This window comes from Chlorocebus sabaeus, chromosome 3 (genome assembly GCF_047675955.1).
Source record: "Chlorocebus sabaeus isolate Y175 chromosome 3, mChlSab1.0.hap1, whole genome shotgun sequence".
NCBI classification, from domain to species: Eukaryota; Metazoa; Chordata; class Mammalia; order Primates; family Cercopithecidae; genus Chlorocebus; species Chlorocebus sabaeus.
In genome coordinates, this window is record NC_132906.1 from 18,128,906 (window position 1) to 18,143,626 (window position 14,721).

At 41.6% G+C, this 14,721-nt stretch overlaps 1 protein-coding gene across 1 annotated transcript in view; it reads right to left on the reverse strand.

The window, feature by feature from the left end:
* LHFPL6 (LHFPL tetraspan subfamily member 6) overlaps positions 1-14,138 on the reverse strand; it is a 257,518-nt gene extending 243,380 nt beyond the window's left edge. Inside the window, exons 1-2 of the mRNA XM_007960203.3 lie at positions 13,809-14,138; positions 11,748-12,306 (exon numbers count right to left, since the gene is read on the reverse strand). Coding sequence (XP_007958394.1) covers positions 11,748-12,132 — 385 coding nt within the window. The 5' untranslated portion in view covers positions 12,133-12,306; positions 13,809-14,138. The remainder of the gene's footprint in view (positions 1-11,747; positions 12,307-13,808) is intronic.
* Between the last annotated feature and the right edge of the window lie 583 nt (positions 14,139-14,721).

The following is a 14,721-nucleotide window of genomic DNA, read 5'->3' on the forward strand; positions in this document are numbered from 1 at the left end:
GCTGCTTTAATTGTTATCAATATGCCCCTTTTAAGCCCCCAGCTGTGCTGGACAGTTGTTAACACATGCTTACATGCAGACCAATGTGCAAATGATTCTAAAGTCAGAGATGTGCACATTGTAAAGCTGTATAAGTCACATCTACATACCACGGTAACAACAATATTTACTACTTTAAAAAATAACCCACTGAAAGCCAAAACAGTTGTAATTTATTGTATTTTCTTTCCCCCTTTTTGTTAACTTTTGAGGAACTAGAAAGAAAAAAGAAAATGCTGGCTACTTATATAAACAGAGATATGAAATTACTGAGATATTCATTCATTCATCTATTCATCTAAAAATATGCATTGTGATAGCAGAGCTTGACTCTACTTCAGAAATTTCTTCAAAATCCTTTTCTCTCTATTCCCACAGCTTCACTGAGATTCTCACCATCGCTGGCCGACATTGCTATAACAGGCCTGTAACTGCCTTTTCTGTTTTTAATGTTCCCCAAACCAATCTCTGCTCCTCACTGCTACTAGATATATAGTTCCTAGGTCAGTTGCACCCATAGCCACTCAAAAGCTTCAATTTAGTTAAATACAGAATCCTCAGCTTGGGGCCAGGCACGGTGGCTCACGCCTGTAATCCTAGCACTTTGGGAGGCCGAGGCAGGTGGATCACCTGAGGCCAGGAGTTCAAGACCAGCCTAGCCAGCATAGCGAAACCCTGTCTCTCCTAAAAATACCAAAATTAGCCAGGTGTGGTGGCGTGCACCTGTAATCCCACCTACTGAGGAGGCTGCATCAGGAGAATTGCTTGAACCTAGGTGGCAGAGGTTGCAGTGAGCTGAGATCGTACCACCACACTCCAGCCTGGGCAACAAGAGCGAAACTCCGTCTCAAAAAAAAAACAAAAAAAAAAAACACGGAATCCTCAGCTTGGAACATACATCAGGGCCTTCATAACTTGACTGCATCTGTCCTGTCCACATTAGTCCCTGTCACATCACTCTCACCCCATACCTTGTCATAAATCCATTACCATTCCCTGAACTCCCATCAGATCTCTTTACAATTCCCTGGCTTTGAGGACTTGATGTTCCCCTGTCTGAAGGTTGAGGAGGCTGTCTGCTCACCAGACCCAGGTCAACTAGCACCTCTGCTATGACACCTTCACAGACACAACATCACTCCTGCCCTGCACACCCGCAGCATTTTGTTCATACTCTAGTGGACCCTGGACATTCCTAGATTAAACATCTGTGATTTTGGTCTAGTCACCAAAAATCCTAAAAGGTCATAGCAGGACACAATCCTCCACACTGCCTTGGCGACAGTATGAATTTGCATTATGTATTGCGTTTCACCCAGGGTCCAGCCAGGGAAGCCGAAATCATCCTAGATATTTCAAACACAGAGAATGTTGTACAAGAAATTGGTTCTACAGATGATGGAAGAGCTAAAAGGCCAAACAGGAGCTAAAGAGGCAACCCAGAAAGTAGCATCAACAGAAAACTATTGCTGTCCATTAGATAAGAGTGATCTTGACATAAGATGGCACTACTAGTGATGAGAGGACTGGGCTGCCTGACCAGCGTAGGATCATGTCATGATTTTCTGATGAGAGTTGGGACTATGAAGGGCAGGGCTTTCTAGGAGGAGAGAACCATGCCCACAAAACTGTGCAAGGAAAAGCAAGAGAAGGAGAAATACCCTGGACTCTTCCAGTCTCCTTTTGTCTTCCAAAAGTACCTCTCACTGGCCAGATGTCCAGGTGCCAGATGCTAAGGCTTCCAGGAAACATGGTCTTTGTGATTTACAACCAAGCAGGGAAAGGGCGGGATGTAAAATGAGTGGCACACAGTGTGTGAGGCTGCTGAGCCCCTCACGTGACTACAGAGTGAGCCTCACCAGCTGATCACCGTCTGAGCAAAACACAGAAGTGCGTGTGTTACATATCATGAGTCCTTGTATTGTAATTATACCTTGCACGTTAGTTTCCTTTATAAGACTGTGAGCTCAGCAACAGCAGGAGCCCAATTTTTACCCCAACACAATAGCACATTATTTGACATAGTGGGTGCTCGATAAGTAAATGCCCTTAACTACCAGTCCCCTGGATTTACAACATACTTAACTTGGTATTTCTCAAAGTTTATTCTGTTGACCATTAATTCAAAGAGATGTTAATGTATATTACAAATAAATAGGGCCCTGCCATTCCCAAATAAGTTTGTGAAACAAAGGGTTAAATAAACTTAAGCTGATTTGTTCATTGCAGAATTATTCGGAGTTTTTAAAATGTGCTTGAAGAGAGAACTGTAGTGTGACACAGCATTGTTTCAACATACATGACAACTAAACACTTTTTCCAAAGAGCTAACATTATGCAGGAACCTCAGTTCTAAGGGGATACTGCTTAAATAACTTCACATTGGTAGCATTACTTCCTTTTATCTTTGAAATATTCCCTTAAGGTACAGAAGAAAAAGGTCACACCTTGAAGATACAAGTGTCACTAATAAATAATTAAAGCTAAAGAACACATCAAGTATTAATTGGATATGTAGGGTGTCATTTACTATTCTAGTCACTGCAGGGCTAGAATAAAAATATAAGTCATAGTTCCTACCCTATTTGAAGAGATAAGAAAAACAGAGAACCATAAAATGAAACTTTCTTTTTTATCCAACAATATTTTTATACATGCTTTTAGTACATCAAGATACCTGGTGCTGTTTGATTATTAAAACTCCGAGACCCATGGAGGGTAATTATTTACTGAAGTGATAAGCAGGTCAGCTCTGGAGCTTATGATTTCAATTTCATGAATTATAAGAGCAAATCACTAACTGGAATGACATCTACCAGATAAATTGTTTTTTTTTTGTTTGTTTTTTGTTTTTGTTTTTTTTGAGATAGAGTCTTACTCTGTTGCCCAGGCTGGAGTGCAGTGGCCCCATCTCGGCTCATTGCAACCTCTGCCTCCCGGGTTCAAGCGATTTTCCTGCCTTAGCCTCCTGAGCGGCCGAGATTACAGGCGCGTGCCACCACACCTGGCTAATTTTTGTATTTTTAGTAAAGATGGGGTTTCACCACATTGCTCAGACTGGTCTCAAACTCCTGACCTCATGATCTGCCCACCTCGGCCTCCCAAAGTGCTGGGATTAATTACAGATGTAAGTCACCATGTCCAGCCCAGATTTTGCTAGGTCACCAATAATAACAATATTAATGACAAGAACTGGGCAATGTTGTATCCAACCCTATAAGCCTCTAAAAATGACCATTTAAAAATCTCTGAGAAAGTCATGGACTTTTTTTTTATTATGCTATAGCTAAAACTTCCATTTGTTTCTATATTTTATTGATCCAGATCGATAAAGTAGGACATTATCCTTCATTTTTAAAGACAGACACAAAGTCTTTGGTTTTGTTATCTAAGAAATATGTCCTTTGGAATTAATATTATCATTTGCCTTCATAAAGGATTATTACAAAGGCTTCCAACAATGGGTGTCTACACCAGAAAATTTAGCCAGCACGTGATCGTCTGTTAAATAATTTTTAAAAGACAGTATGCTTGCTTTGGTCAGATATTTTGGCATTCTCCCCAAATGGCCTCTCTATTACATATTACGTTATTAATATTAACCTGTAATGTAATTTTTGAATATTGGCAAAAAGTTGCTATATTATAAGTATTTCTGTCATACCGGAAGCACAAACTGAGGGCCAAAGAGACAATAAGAATATTCCCTTATGTTGAGACTTATTCACAGTGAACAAAAATTCTGAATTCTAAATATAATATAAAATAGAAGTTTAATCAGCACTTTTAATATTATGGTGATAGTATTCACAGCCTAGTCAGTAACTATCGGGATAACTTTGGTTTTCATGCTCTAAAATTCAGTGTTCTTATCTGTTAAAAAAAAATTAATCACCTGCTTCACTGAGGTGAAATGAAAACTGAATATGTTCCACAGCTCAAGGGTCGCTTCGAGGGTACAGGACCCAAATAAATTAGGTAAATATTGAATCCTATAATCCCGCCCATTTTATCTGGGAGATTGGCAATATGCATCAGCACACCAAAAGCTCCGTGAAGTTCTGCTGCTATGAACCTATTAACTTTCCAAAACCAAGGGCTTCTCAAATCTACTTGTCCCTAAAACTGTTTTACTTTTTCCTGATAGCACCTACTGGTACACCCAGGAATTAATGTTCCTCAGAACTCACTTAAGGCTGATGCTTCAAGGCAGCAACCAGATCAATTCTTGTGACATTCAAGAATAAAAGTTTTGAGTTGCTGCTTTTATTCTTTCTGATTATAACCAACACCCACACAGTAAGACACCCTTGCCAACCTGGAGAGTTCAAATACAGAGTGTATAACAGTGATGACTTTGTGTGGAGTGCAAATTGTATGCATCTCATCATACTTATACAGAATGATGTAAGTATCATTGATATGTAAGTATGATATGATACATAGAAAGATGTAAAGATCTCGAGTGTGGTTTTTGAGTTCTTTCTATGGAAATGGTTATGAATTTACATTCCTCAGTTGGTTTCCTTTGTGACTAAAAATTTGTTTTCACAACATAGGTCAACAATTTGCATTTCACTCTGTTAGTGAGGCTAACTGATCCACATTGACCATGGCCTCAGGGGTGTCTGGCTATGGCTGTGTTTGCTGGTGGAAATTAAGGGAAGTAAGTTAAAAATCAAACAATTCTCTTAGAAAGACTCTACTCTGCCTAAAGTAAATGGAGAACTGAACCATGTCAAAAATAAATAATTCTAGCAAAAAAAGTGTTGCATAGCTGCTAATAAGTCCAAGTAGAATGGAAAACTCTATATCCCACTATTTTAAGACTTACTATGATTATTATTTTTACTTCAAAAATACAAAGTTAAAAAGTAAAACACAGTAACGCCATACAGGGAAAAGCTGATAAATTTGGCAAAGAAGAAACTAGATCTGAGCCCGCTCTAACAGAACATGTAGCAGCAACATCGCATTGTTGCAGGATGAAGGAGGAAAAATACAGCATTGGGAATGATGGTGGGGTTTGCACTTTGTACCTGGAGTCATACATCAAAATACAGTCCTCATCTAAGTATAGCATGGAAAACATTTCATTCTTTGTTATGAGTGTATATACAAGGCTAACCATCACCTAAGGTCAGCAAGCAATATAAAAGCAAAACCAACAATAAATGCATCTGTTCCTACACCAATTCTTATGTTCTGCAGCTCAAATCACATCGCCCCCAAAATGACCACTAAAGAGGTCATGATGATTCACTCTCAGCTTAACAGTGGTGTAAGTCTACATCCCAATACTAGTACAATATGAAGGTTTAGGCAAATAAAAGTGGTTTGTGTTTCTCCAAATATGGTCTGTGGACCATCTGTGTCTAAAACACCTGGGGAGTTTGTTCAAAGTGCTCCCTGGGCCCCACCCAGACCTTCCCAGCAGTCTCTCTGGGGTTAGGCCTTGGACTCTTTACATAGAACAATCTCTCTGGTGAGTTTTAAGCCTACTAGAAAGCTAAAAGAATATTGTATTGAGGCTGGGTGCATTGGCCTGTCATTCCAGCACTTTGGGAGACTGAGGCGGGAAGATCACCTAAAGTCAGGAGTTCAAGACCAGCCTGGCCAACAAGGTGAAACTCTGTCTCTACTAAAAATACAAAAATTAACCAGGCATGGTGGCAGGCGCCTATAATCCCAGCTACTAGGGAGGCCAAGGTAGGAGAATCGGTTGAACCCAGGAGAGCAGAGGTTACAGTGAGCCAAGATCACACCATTGCACTCCAGCCTGGACAACAAGAGCAAAACTCCGTCTCAAAAAAAAAAAAACAACAACAAAAAGAATACTGCATTGAATCCTGATATGGAGAACTTAGAAACCTCATAGGAAAGCATCAAAACAATAAAAATCTTTCTCATGTTACGGCTTAGAAAACAAGTTTTTTAAGAAAAAAAAATACGTAAAAAACGAAACTGGTGACCATGACAATTTGGAAACATAATTTAAAAACATCATTAGATACAAACATTAAAATTTTGTGTTCTCTATATTATAAAAGATGTATTAATTCCTCAACATCCTTGCTTTTAACAAATCCTGAGCTTAGAGTGCATGCCCTCTCTGGTGCTCACTGTCAGCTGCCTGCAGTGTATCTTCCTTTCTTTCCTTTTATTTATTTTTTTTTTTTTGAGACAGTCTTGCTCTGTCACCCAGGCTGCAGTGGCGCAATCTTGGCTCACTGCAACCTCGGCCTCCTGGGTTCAAGCGATTTTTATGCCTCAGCCTCCAGATTAGCTGGAACTACAGGTACATGCCACCACATCTGACTAATTTTCATATTTTTAGTAGAGCTAGGGTTTCGTCATGTTGGGCAGGCTGGTCTCCAGCTCCTGGCCTCAGGTGATCCGCCTGCCTTGGCCTCCCAAAGTGCCGGGATTATAGGCGTGAGCCACTGCACCTGGTGTGCATCTGCCTTTCACTCCTTCCTGGCTGGCAAAGCCCCACTCCCACTGTTTCACCATGTAGGCCTCCGTCTCAAGCTTGCTCCTTTATATTATCAGTGTTCGTGGTTGTGATGAAAGGCATAGTCTGTGGCCCTAGAAAAGTATGACCACTGAGCAAGAGTTTATCATCTTCTTCCTCAAAGATGCTGAAGACCAGGAGATCTTTTCATTGGTTAAAGCTGATTTAAGTGCCATTCTACCTTGCTGGAGAAATTCAGAAGCACTGGCTCCTAGGGTACCCTTCTGGCCTAATCATTCTATATTTCCAAGATGCACATGACTGTACAGAGTTGGCCAAGGGCTGTCCAGGACCATCCCTATGGTCTATAGTATGGTATTCATATCTTTCAATTAACAATTTCTTACTGAAAATCCACTGCATGCAAACTTCAGAAATTGTATGAAGGTCTCATTTTGAATTCTTCATACATAAAATCTTGTGTCTGGTATAAGAAAATGATAAATAAAAGGAAATGTTATGTATAATACATATAACATATATATGTATATATATGACATGTATTAAGAGAGAATTCCATACAATTTGTTGTGACAAGAACTAAGAGAAATGGAACAAGAATGTGCTAAATCAGTACCAAACTTTATAGTTCAATTTTAGAGAGGTTTATAGCAGATTATGACACGACGACACTTTAACTCAGTTCTGAAAGTAAGCCATCTACCAGAAATCTCATTTTCTTAAATAGGAAATGGTTAACTTAGAACCTGGTTTTCAAGGTGTGGTATCTGAACCAGCAGCAGCAGCATCACCTGAGAACGTGTTAGACGCGCAAACTATCAGGTCCCCCACCAAATCTACTGATTTAGAAATTCTGCAACCTGTGTTTTAAAAGGTCCCACAGGTGATTCTGATGCATACTAGAGTTTAAAATCTGCTGGCTTAAAACTCAAGACAACTCACCTGGACCTTCTATCATAGGTTAGCGTGAGCCAAATAAAACAAGAGTAGTTATTATCGTAATCTATAAGGCAGAATTTAAAAAAAAGTCCTCTGCCTGCTTCCCCAAGTGGCCTAAGAAGAAGTCCCTACATTTCTTTAAATTAGAGCAACTGTTTTCAGTTAAGACATGGTCACAGAAAGCCACTATGCCAAATAATATGCCAACACTCATTATTTAGCTTATTACTCAGCTGTCACGTGGCAGAGAGTTTGGATATAAAGAAAAGCATAACACAGCATGTCAAGCAAGGGAAGGAGAGTCCCAAGTAGCCTCGCTCAAGCCATGAAAGACAGGCCCAGGTGGAACTCCACAGTACGGAGACTCTGAAAAGGCAATGATACTTTCAGAACACAGAGCAAGGGATGCTCAAAGAAATATTCTGACATCATCACCGTCTTCAGTGGCACTTAACTATCAATTAGTTGAGATGATCTCCTCCGGCTTGTTAGAACAAAACAGTGTCTAAGCTGGAAAAGGTAATGGTTTGCTGCTGGTTAGCACTCCACACACATTTCATATGTATATACGACTAACGATCAAACTAAACGTGGAATAATATAAATCTGGGACTCTCTTTGGTACTTCCTCATTACTGCACCAGCAGTTTCTTAAGATGAAATGTACACATTCAGATTCTGACATTTGCAAGCACCACCTGACAGAACTTATAAATACACTTAATATGTCTTTACAATGTTCTTACGTGTATCATTTACAGAGCATGTAAATCTTAGTAATAGGTGCATCAAAAAGTTTGATATTAATTTTTTTTTAATTCTGTTAAAGTCCCTAATGACTAAAACGGTATTTGAAAGCACAACATTTTATATTCACCAATCAAAAACATTAAAGCCTCTATTTTCTCCTAGCATCCTTACCACACTATGTACATGGTAACATTTTTATTTTATGTTGCATTTCCCACAGCCTTTCTACATGCCTTTTAAAAACTCAGTTGAGGGTAACTCAACCCACACTGGTTCTTTAAAGTTAGGACATAAACATACCTTATAATATGAATTGGAGATGGTGGCAATTCAAGTTTCTGTACAGATTACCACAGGAAAAGTAATAGTCATTGACTCCTTGAGGTATTCCTACTATAGATAAAAAAAATCCATGTATGGCAGCCCCATTTTACATTGCTCTATCAGTTGACAGCTGACATTTTAACCTCTAACCAACCATAGCAAGAAGATTCAGAATTAAGTTTGACATTTTGTCCTTTAACTTGTTCCAAAGCACTGTAGGGGTTTTACTGCCTGATGTTAGACCATATGTGCAAACTCTAGACACAGCAGGCGGGGTTAAGCAGGATGCCTCTGTATTTTGCCATTCCCCTGCTTCCTGTTGTTTTTGGAGCAGCCTAACTTTAGCTAAACATAACCCTCCTGGGCATATCATTTTTAGCAGGAGAATCTGCCTCATAGCAAAGTTCCCTGTATGTTGATTACATTTCTGAAACATGGCAGTCTATGAGATTCATAGAACTCACTGGTTTGGCATCCTGCCGAGTCTTTATGAAACCCAACTCATCATAGGAAAAATTGATTAAAATAAAATTACTTATTGCATAAGTTTTTGTCAATAAAAACCCAAACTATTATGAAAAACCTACCTAGGGAATTATTTTCGAAGTTTTTGTTTTTGTTTTGTTTTTTTGTCATCTAGTCTCCCATTAAGTAACAGTAATAAACAGGGATTCTTTAAAACCTTTTCCATGTTTCAAGTTATTTTTTAATTCTAAATTTACTGTTATCTTTGGCAACGGGTATGTTTACTTGTACCCTCGAGAGGTGAGATTCTGTAAAACCCTCTTAGATTTTACATCCAGAATTATTTTTGCCTGTATAAGAAAACTTTTGAGAAATGAGAGAATACCAGCTGCTACTAACACATTTTGTTGTTGTTGTTGTTTTGTTGTTGTTGTTGTTTTGAGACAGAGTCTCACTCTGTCACCCAGGCTGGAGTGCAGTGGCACGATCTTGGCTTACTGCAAGCTCCGCCTCCCAGGTTCACACCATTCTCCTGCCTCAGCCTCCCAAGTAGCTGGGACTACAGGCACCTGCCACCACACCCAGCTAATTTTTTTGTATTTTTAGTAGAGACGGGGTTTCACCATGTTAGCCAGGATGGTCTCGATCTCCCGACCTCGTGTTCTGCCCATCTCAGCCTCCCAAAGTGCTGAGATTACAGGCGTGAGCCACCGCACCAGGCCAGCTGCTACTAACAAATTATACTCTTAGCTTAATGTCAGTAACTCCCACCAAGCCAAAGTTCATGAAAAGTACACACAAAGAAAAAAACACGGTTATTTAAAAATATATATAATTTCCCCAATTGTCTGTCCCCTTTGGTATTCTGTAAAGTAGAACACTTAGCTCTATATAATTCAAAAAAAATCTATACATAGCTTAGAGAGGGAACCATAAATCTCATGGGTCTCAGATTCACTTCCTGTTGCCTTCCTTCATTACATGTTTAAAGATAATCAATAAAAACTGATTTCTCTTTGTAAGCATTTTCCTGTTCTGCCGGAAATAATAGCAGGCCCTGCCCTAAAATGAAGGAAAAAGGGAAAGTAATATTTACCATAAGAGGAGAAATGAAACTGCCTAAGCGTTTTTCCTGAGCCAAGTGAAACACAAACAGCAGACCAAGTTTATTCTTACAGAAAAAAATTTTAAATACTCCTGGCATTAATTCTATTCTTAATAGAATTAAATTTGAAATACTTAATTTTAAATACTCTTGGCATTAATTCTATTCTTAAAATCTATTCTTAAAATTGGTAAGTTTTCAAACTCTGAATTTACATTCCCACTTTCCACGGCAACTTCTTCAGGTTTCCTCATAGTTTTAACAACATACCTGTGTAAATATATATATCACATGCAAGACTTTTGTCAGTGTTAAACATTGAAGATGTAAAGAGAGGACAGGTAGGTAGGTCCCCCACACTGCCTCCAGGGAGGAACTAAGATGCAAAACCAATGGGAAAAAAAACAAAGGAGAACAAAGTTACATTAATAAGGAAAGAATGGACAGTTCTATCTCCCTTCAAAACAAAACTTTCTATCTCATTTCAAAACACAAAACTTTGCCATTTGCATTTGCAGCACAAGAATTAAACATTACTTAAAATGTTACTTGAAAGTTTTATATTAAATAATCTGAAATAATCCATTGGGGTTCTCTAATACGGCGAGACTATCTCACAACTATTCGTTTTTAATTTGTTTTTCTTCTTCGGGATTCTTCACAAAAGACTGTAAGAGAACACCAAATGGCACAGTAACAGACCTTTACTTTGTAATGAAGTTCCAAATACACTGTATAAGTTTTCCAGGCTTCCTTTTTCCCTTCACTCTGCACTATCTATGGAGGTTGTCATGTTTCACCAGGGTTGACTGTAAATCAGACAAGTTCAGCCAGTCAGGTTGAAGAATGGAGGTGAAAAGCACAGTGGAAAATACATAAAGTACAATTAAAACCATATGACCAGAGATATTGAAGCAATACTTGCTGGAGGAAATCCAAGTAAAAATCAAACCTCTTCTGGCGTTAGTGAAACTATCCAGTCCGTCTGGGACAAGCACACATCATTTGCTAAATATCCCTTTTCTTTTTTTCCACAGCAAGAGCACCCAGGAAAGTCAAGACCTAACAAGGTAATTAAGTGGATAGCTATCTCTGTAGAATAGTTAAGTTCATAGTTGTTATATAAAACTGATCTCTCATTTAAAATAGTTAACATTTATTTAGAAATAGAGTTTAAGATTGGGCAAGAGTAAATTTTGCATCCACCAGAGTGTATTAGAGGTTCATGATAACAATGTTGGATCAAAAACCTTTTCAACTTTTCTGTGAAATCTTTACCTCTAAAGACCTGATGATTCCATGAAGACAAAGATAATCTAACTGCCTATTGTTTAACATAAAGAACAAGAAGATATAAAATCCAAACTGTCTCCCCTACTACACTGCAAACAACCTAGATGTTACTGTTTCACATAGGTGGCACTTAGCAAGCCAGTGATGTATACATACAGAAATGAAGAACTCTTGAAGCTGTAAAGCAATTCTGACAATAATCTTGACTTTGGCAACCTATCATCAAAGCCATTCCAAATCTATTTCTCTTGTGCATTCCAGGTGTCATTTATAATAATCTCAGTAGACAACTGAAACATAATTTTTAATACTGCTTTGGGATTCCAGTAAACAACTCAAGCTCAGCAAGTCACTTACCCCCAAGAAACTGAATTCCTCCAGCCACTCTTCCCACTGTCCTGGAGATGAGGTCGGAAACACAGCAACCCATGAGGGCAGTGAGTGCCACCAGGAGGAGGAGGCCACAACCCAGGCCGGTCACTATGGTGCAGATCCTCCATTCTGCGCTGGGGATGCCTTGGAAGGAAGCATAGCGCCCACATTCCTCCACCATCACCATCATCTGCCGACTCTCATCATGCACAGGATATGAGCACCTCCGGAAGGTACCGAAGGACACAGGCTTGCCCAGCTGTGATCCCCAGAGCCAGTAAGGCATAAAGAACCCCACGCAGGAGGTGGCAGCACAAAGAAAAGAGAGCAAAGCCCAGATTACTCCAGTACAAGTCAGGCTGGATGCCATCTTTCACCAGATAGGGCAATGAGGACCCCAAGTAAGTGTCCAGGGACTGCAGGAGCGAATGAAGACGTGAAATCACCAGGGACCCACAGATAATCCACAGTTCTGTAATGCAGAATGGATCTTCAGTCTTACTGGGCATCAGCTTTCCATCCTCTGTACTAAGGATGATGGTCCCTGGTAAAACAACAGGAAACATTAAAAATGAAAGGCATTAAAAGAAGTGACAACACTGTTTCAGCTAGTCTACAATTTTCAATTAATAAACATTCAGACTTGCCTCAACACTTTAAAAGTGGGAAGAACTAATTCTCTCTATGAGCTTCTCCCTAACTTGATTTTTGTCAAACCAGCTCAAAACTTTTTCATATCTTTATCTCCTATAAATGTTTCCAAATTAACTCTGACAGCTATTTACTTAAAGAAGCGCCTGATTTGTATTTGACAGGCCAATGAATTTATTCTATATATTATATCCTCACATTAAAAGTAATGTAGCATTTTCACTGGCAATAAACAATGAAAATAAAATGAACCATGCCATGGTTTCCTTTTTTTGGCTTGCAAGTTCGTGCTCACGTTGCAACTTTGTTGCAACTTTTCTGTGTCCCTTTAAGGGTGCATTAACTCTCTGCATGAGCCAAACAAACTAATTAGGATAATTTTTCACAATTGCAGAGTACCATACATTTAACAAGCATTATGGTCTGCGGAGGCACACACAGTACAGAACTATTACCAGACACTCTTTGTACTCATTCAGCAGCATTTGAAAATTTCTTTAGTCTTAACATCTTCTAGTGTAAAAGAATGCCTGTGTATGACTTATTTTGGGTCTGCAGTTCTGATTCACTGATTCCAACAGTTTTATTGGAATCATTTCTCCCACTGAATGATTGTCTAATCTGAACAGCAATCCATACTTCCCAGTATTTTACATCAAACCCCAGTCATCCAAATGGTTCCAGGGACATTTATTTCCACCCCAGCCTTTCAAAAAGAGTTCCTTAACCATTTCTCACACTTTCTAGAAAGAAACGAATACAGAAGCACACAGCCCCTCCACCCTAGAATTCCACCCCCAGGACTCCTAACTCTAGCTTTCAGGGTCCACAGCAAATTCCCCCCTTTCTTCGCCTCGCCCCTACCCGTTTTTTCTCTAACCACCGCCCATTTTCAGTTCTGGATGTCACTCAAAAGGGAGGTCCGGCTACTACTTTTTTTTTTCTAATCTTGTCAACTGCAGTCAGTGGCTGAAGTTGATCTATCTGGGCCACGAGGCTGAGGAAGACCAGCAGGGGATGGCGTGGGGGCAGGGGGCTCCCATCTCCAACTGCGGTGAGGCGCCCTCGCCAAGACAAGCCCATATTTAGCCCCCTGCCATTGCCTCACCGAGCCACTTCACCCATGGAGACACACAATGATCCCTCCATTCTAAAAGGGGGCAAGAGGCATTTTCCAGCCGGCTCTGGGTGAAGGGAGGGGATAAGGATGGGAAGGCAGCACCCCCCGGAGGCAGACGCCAAGAGCGGACGCGGCTGGCAGGGAGAGCCACGGAGCCGCCGAGCTCAGGAAGTCCGGAACCCGGGAGCAGCCTAACTCCGGCTCCGGGGCAGAGAGGGAGCCCGGGAGAAAGCAGCGGAGCCCACGCCCACGGGGCAGCCAAGCGCTTTACTTACATGGCTGGAGGGCGGCGGCTCCCTTCCCTCCCGCGTCCCGGGCGCACACACAACTTGCTGTCTTTCTCGGGCGGGAACATCCACGGAAAACCACACCGTCCTGCCCTTCTTTGCCTCTGTCCCTAACGGCCGCAGAGCCCCGGGGCCCAGCCTGAAGAGCAGGAGTTGGCAGGAGGCGGAGGGTCTCCACAAGCAGCCTGGCACCAGCGGAGACCCCCACTCCTGGCGAGTCCGCGGCGGCGGTTCTGGCGGAGCGCCGTGGCCGCGCGCGGGCGCCGGGGATCGCACGCAGAGGAGTGGATCTCCCTTTGGCAGGCGAGGCACGCACCGCCTCCTCCCCTCCGCTGCCCGGCCCTCCTCTCTCCAGTCCCCTCCCCTCGCGCCCCGGGAACTCCGCGCAGACAGACCCAGGACGCACCGGGGACGTTCCTGGAGCGCCGGGAGGGGAGTGGGGAGTAGGGGGCGCCCCGCTGTCCGCGCGGGTCCAGACCCACCCCCGGAGGCAGCTTTCGCGGCTCCTCCCCTAGCCCCGAGCCCCCTCGCGCCCCCTCTCCCGGCGTCTCATTCAAAGCTGAGAGTGGGGAAGGCAGACACACCGAGAAGTATGGGAGAAAGTTGCTTGTCTTCCTGGGTGACCCCGAGGGGCCACGGAAGATGACACACTGTGCCTGTTGGCTTTTCTGGGTTTACTGTTCGGGTTTATGCTCATTTTCCTGCCGCCGTTAGAAGCCGTAGACGGGAAGGAGGGCCTTACAGAGTGGGTAAAGTGGCCCCTTTGAGATTTGAGGAGGCTTTTGAGAAGTGGTCACTTTGGAAGGCGTTGAACGAGGCGGTTGTGGACGTGGGAATTAAAGCACAGCAGAGAGCCCAAGGCTCCTGTATGGCATGGGGGCAACTGCCTTTCCAGAGGAGC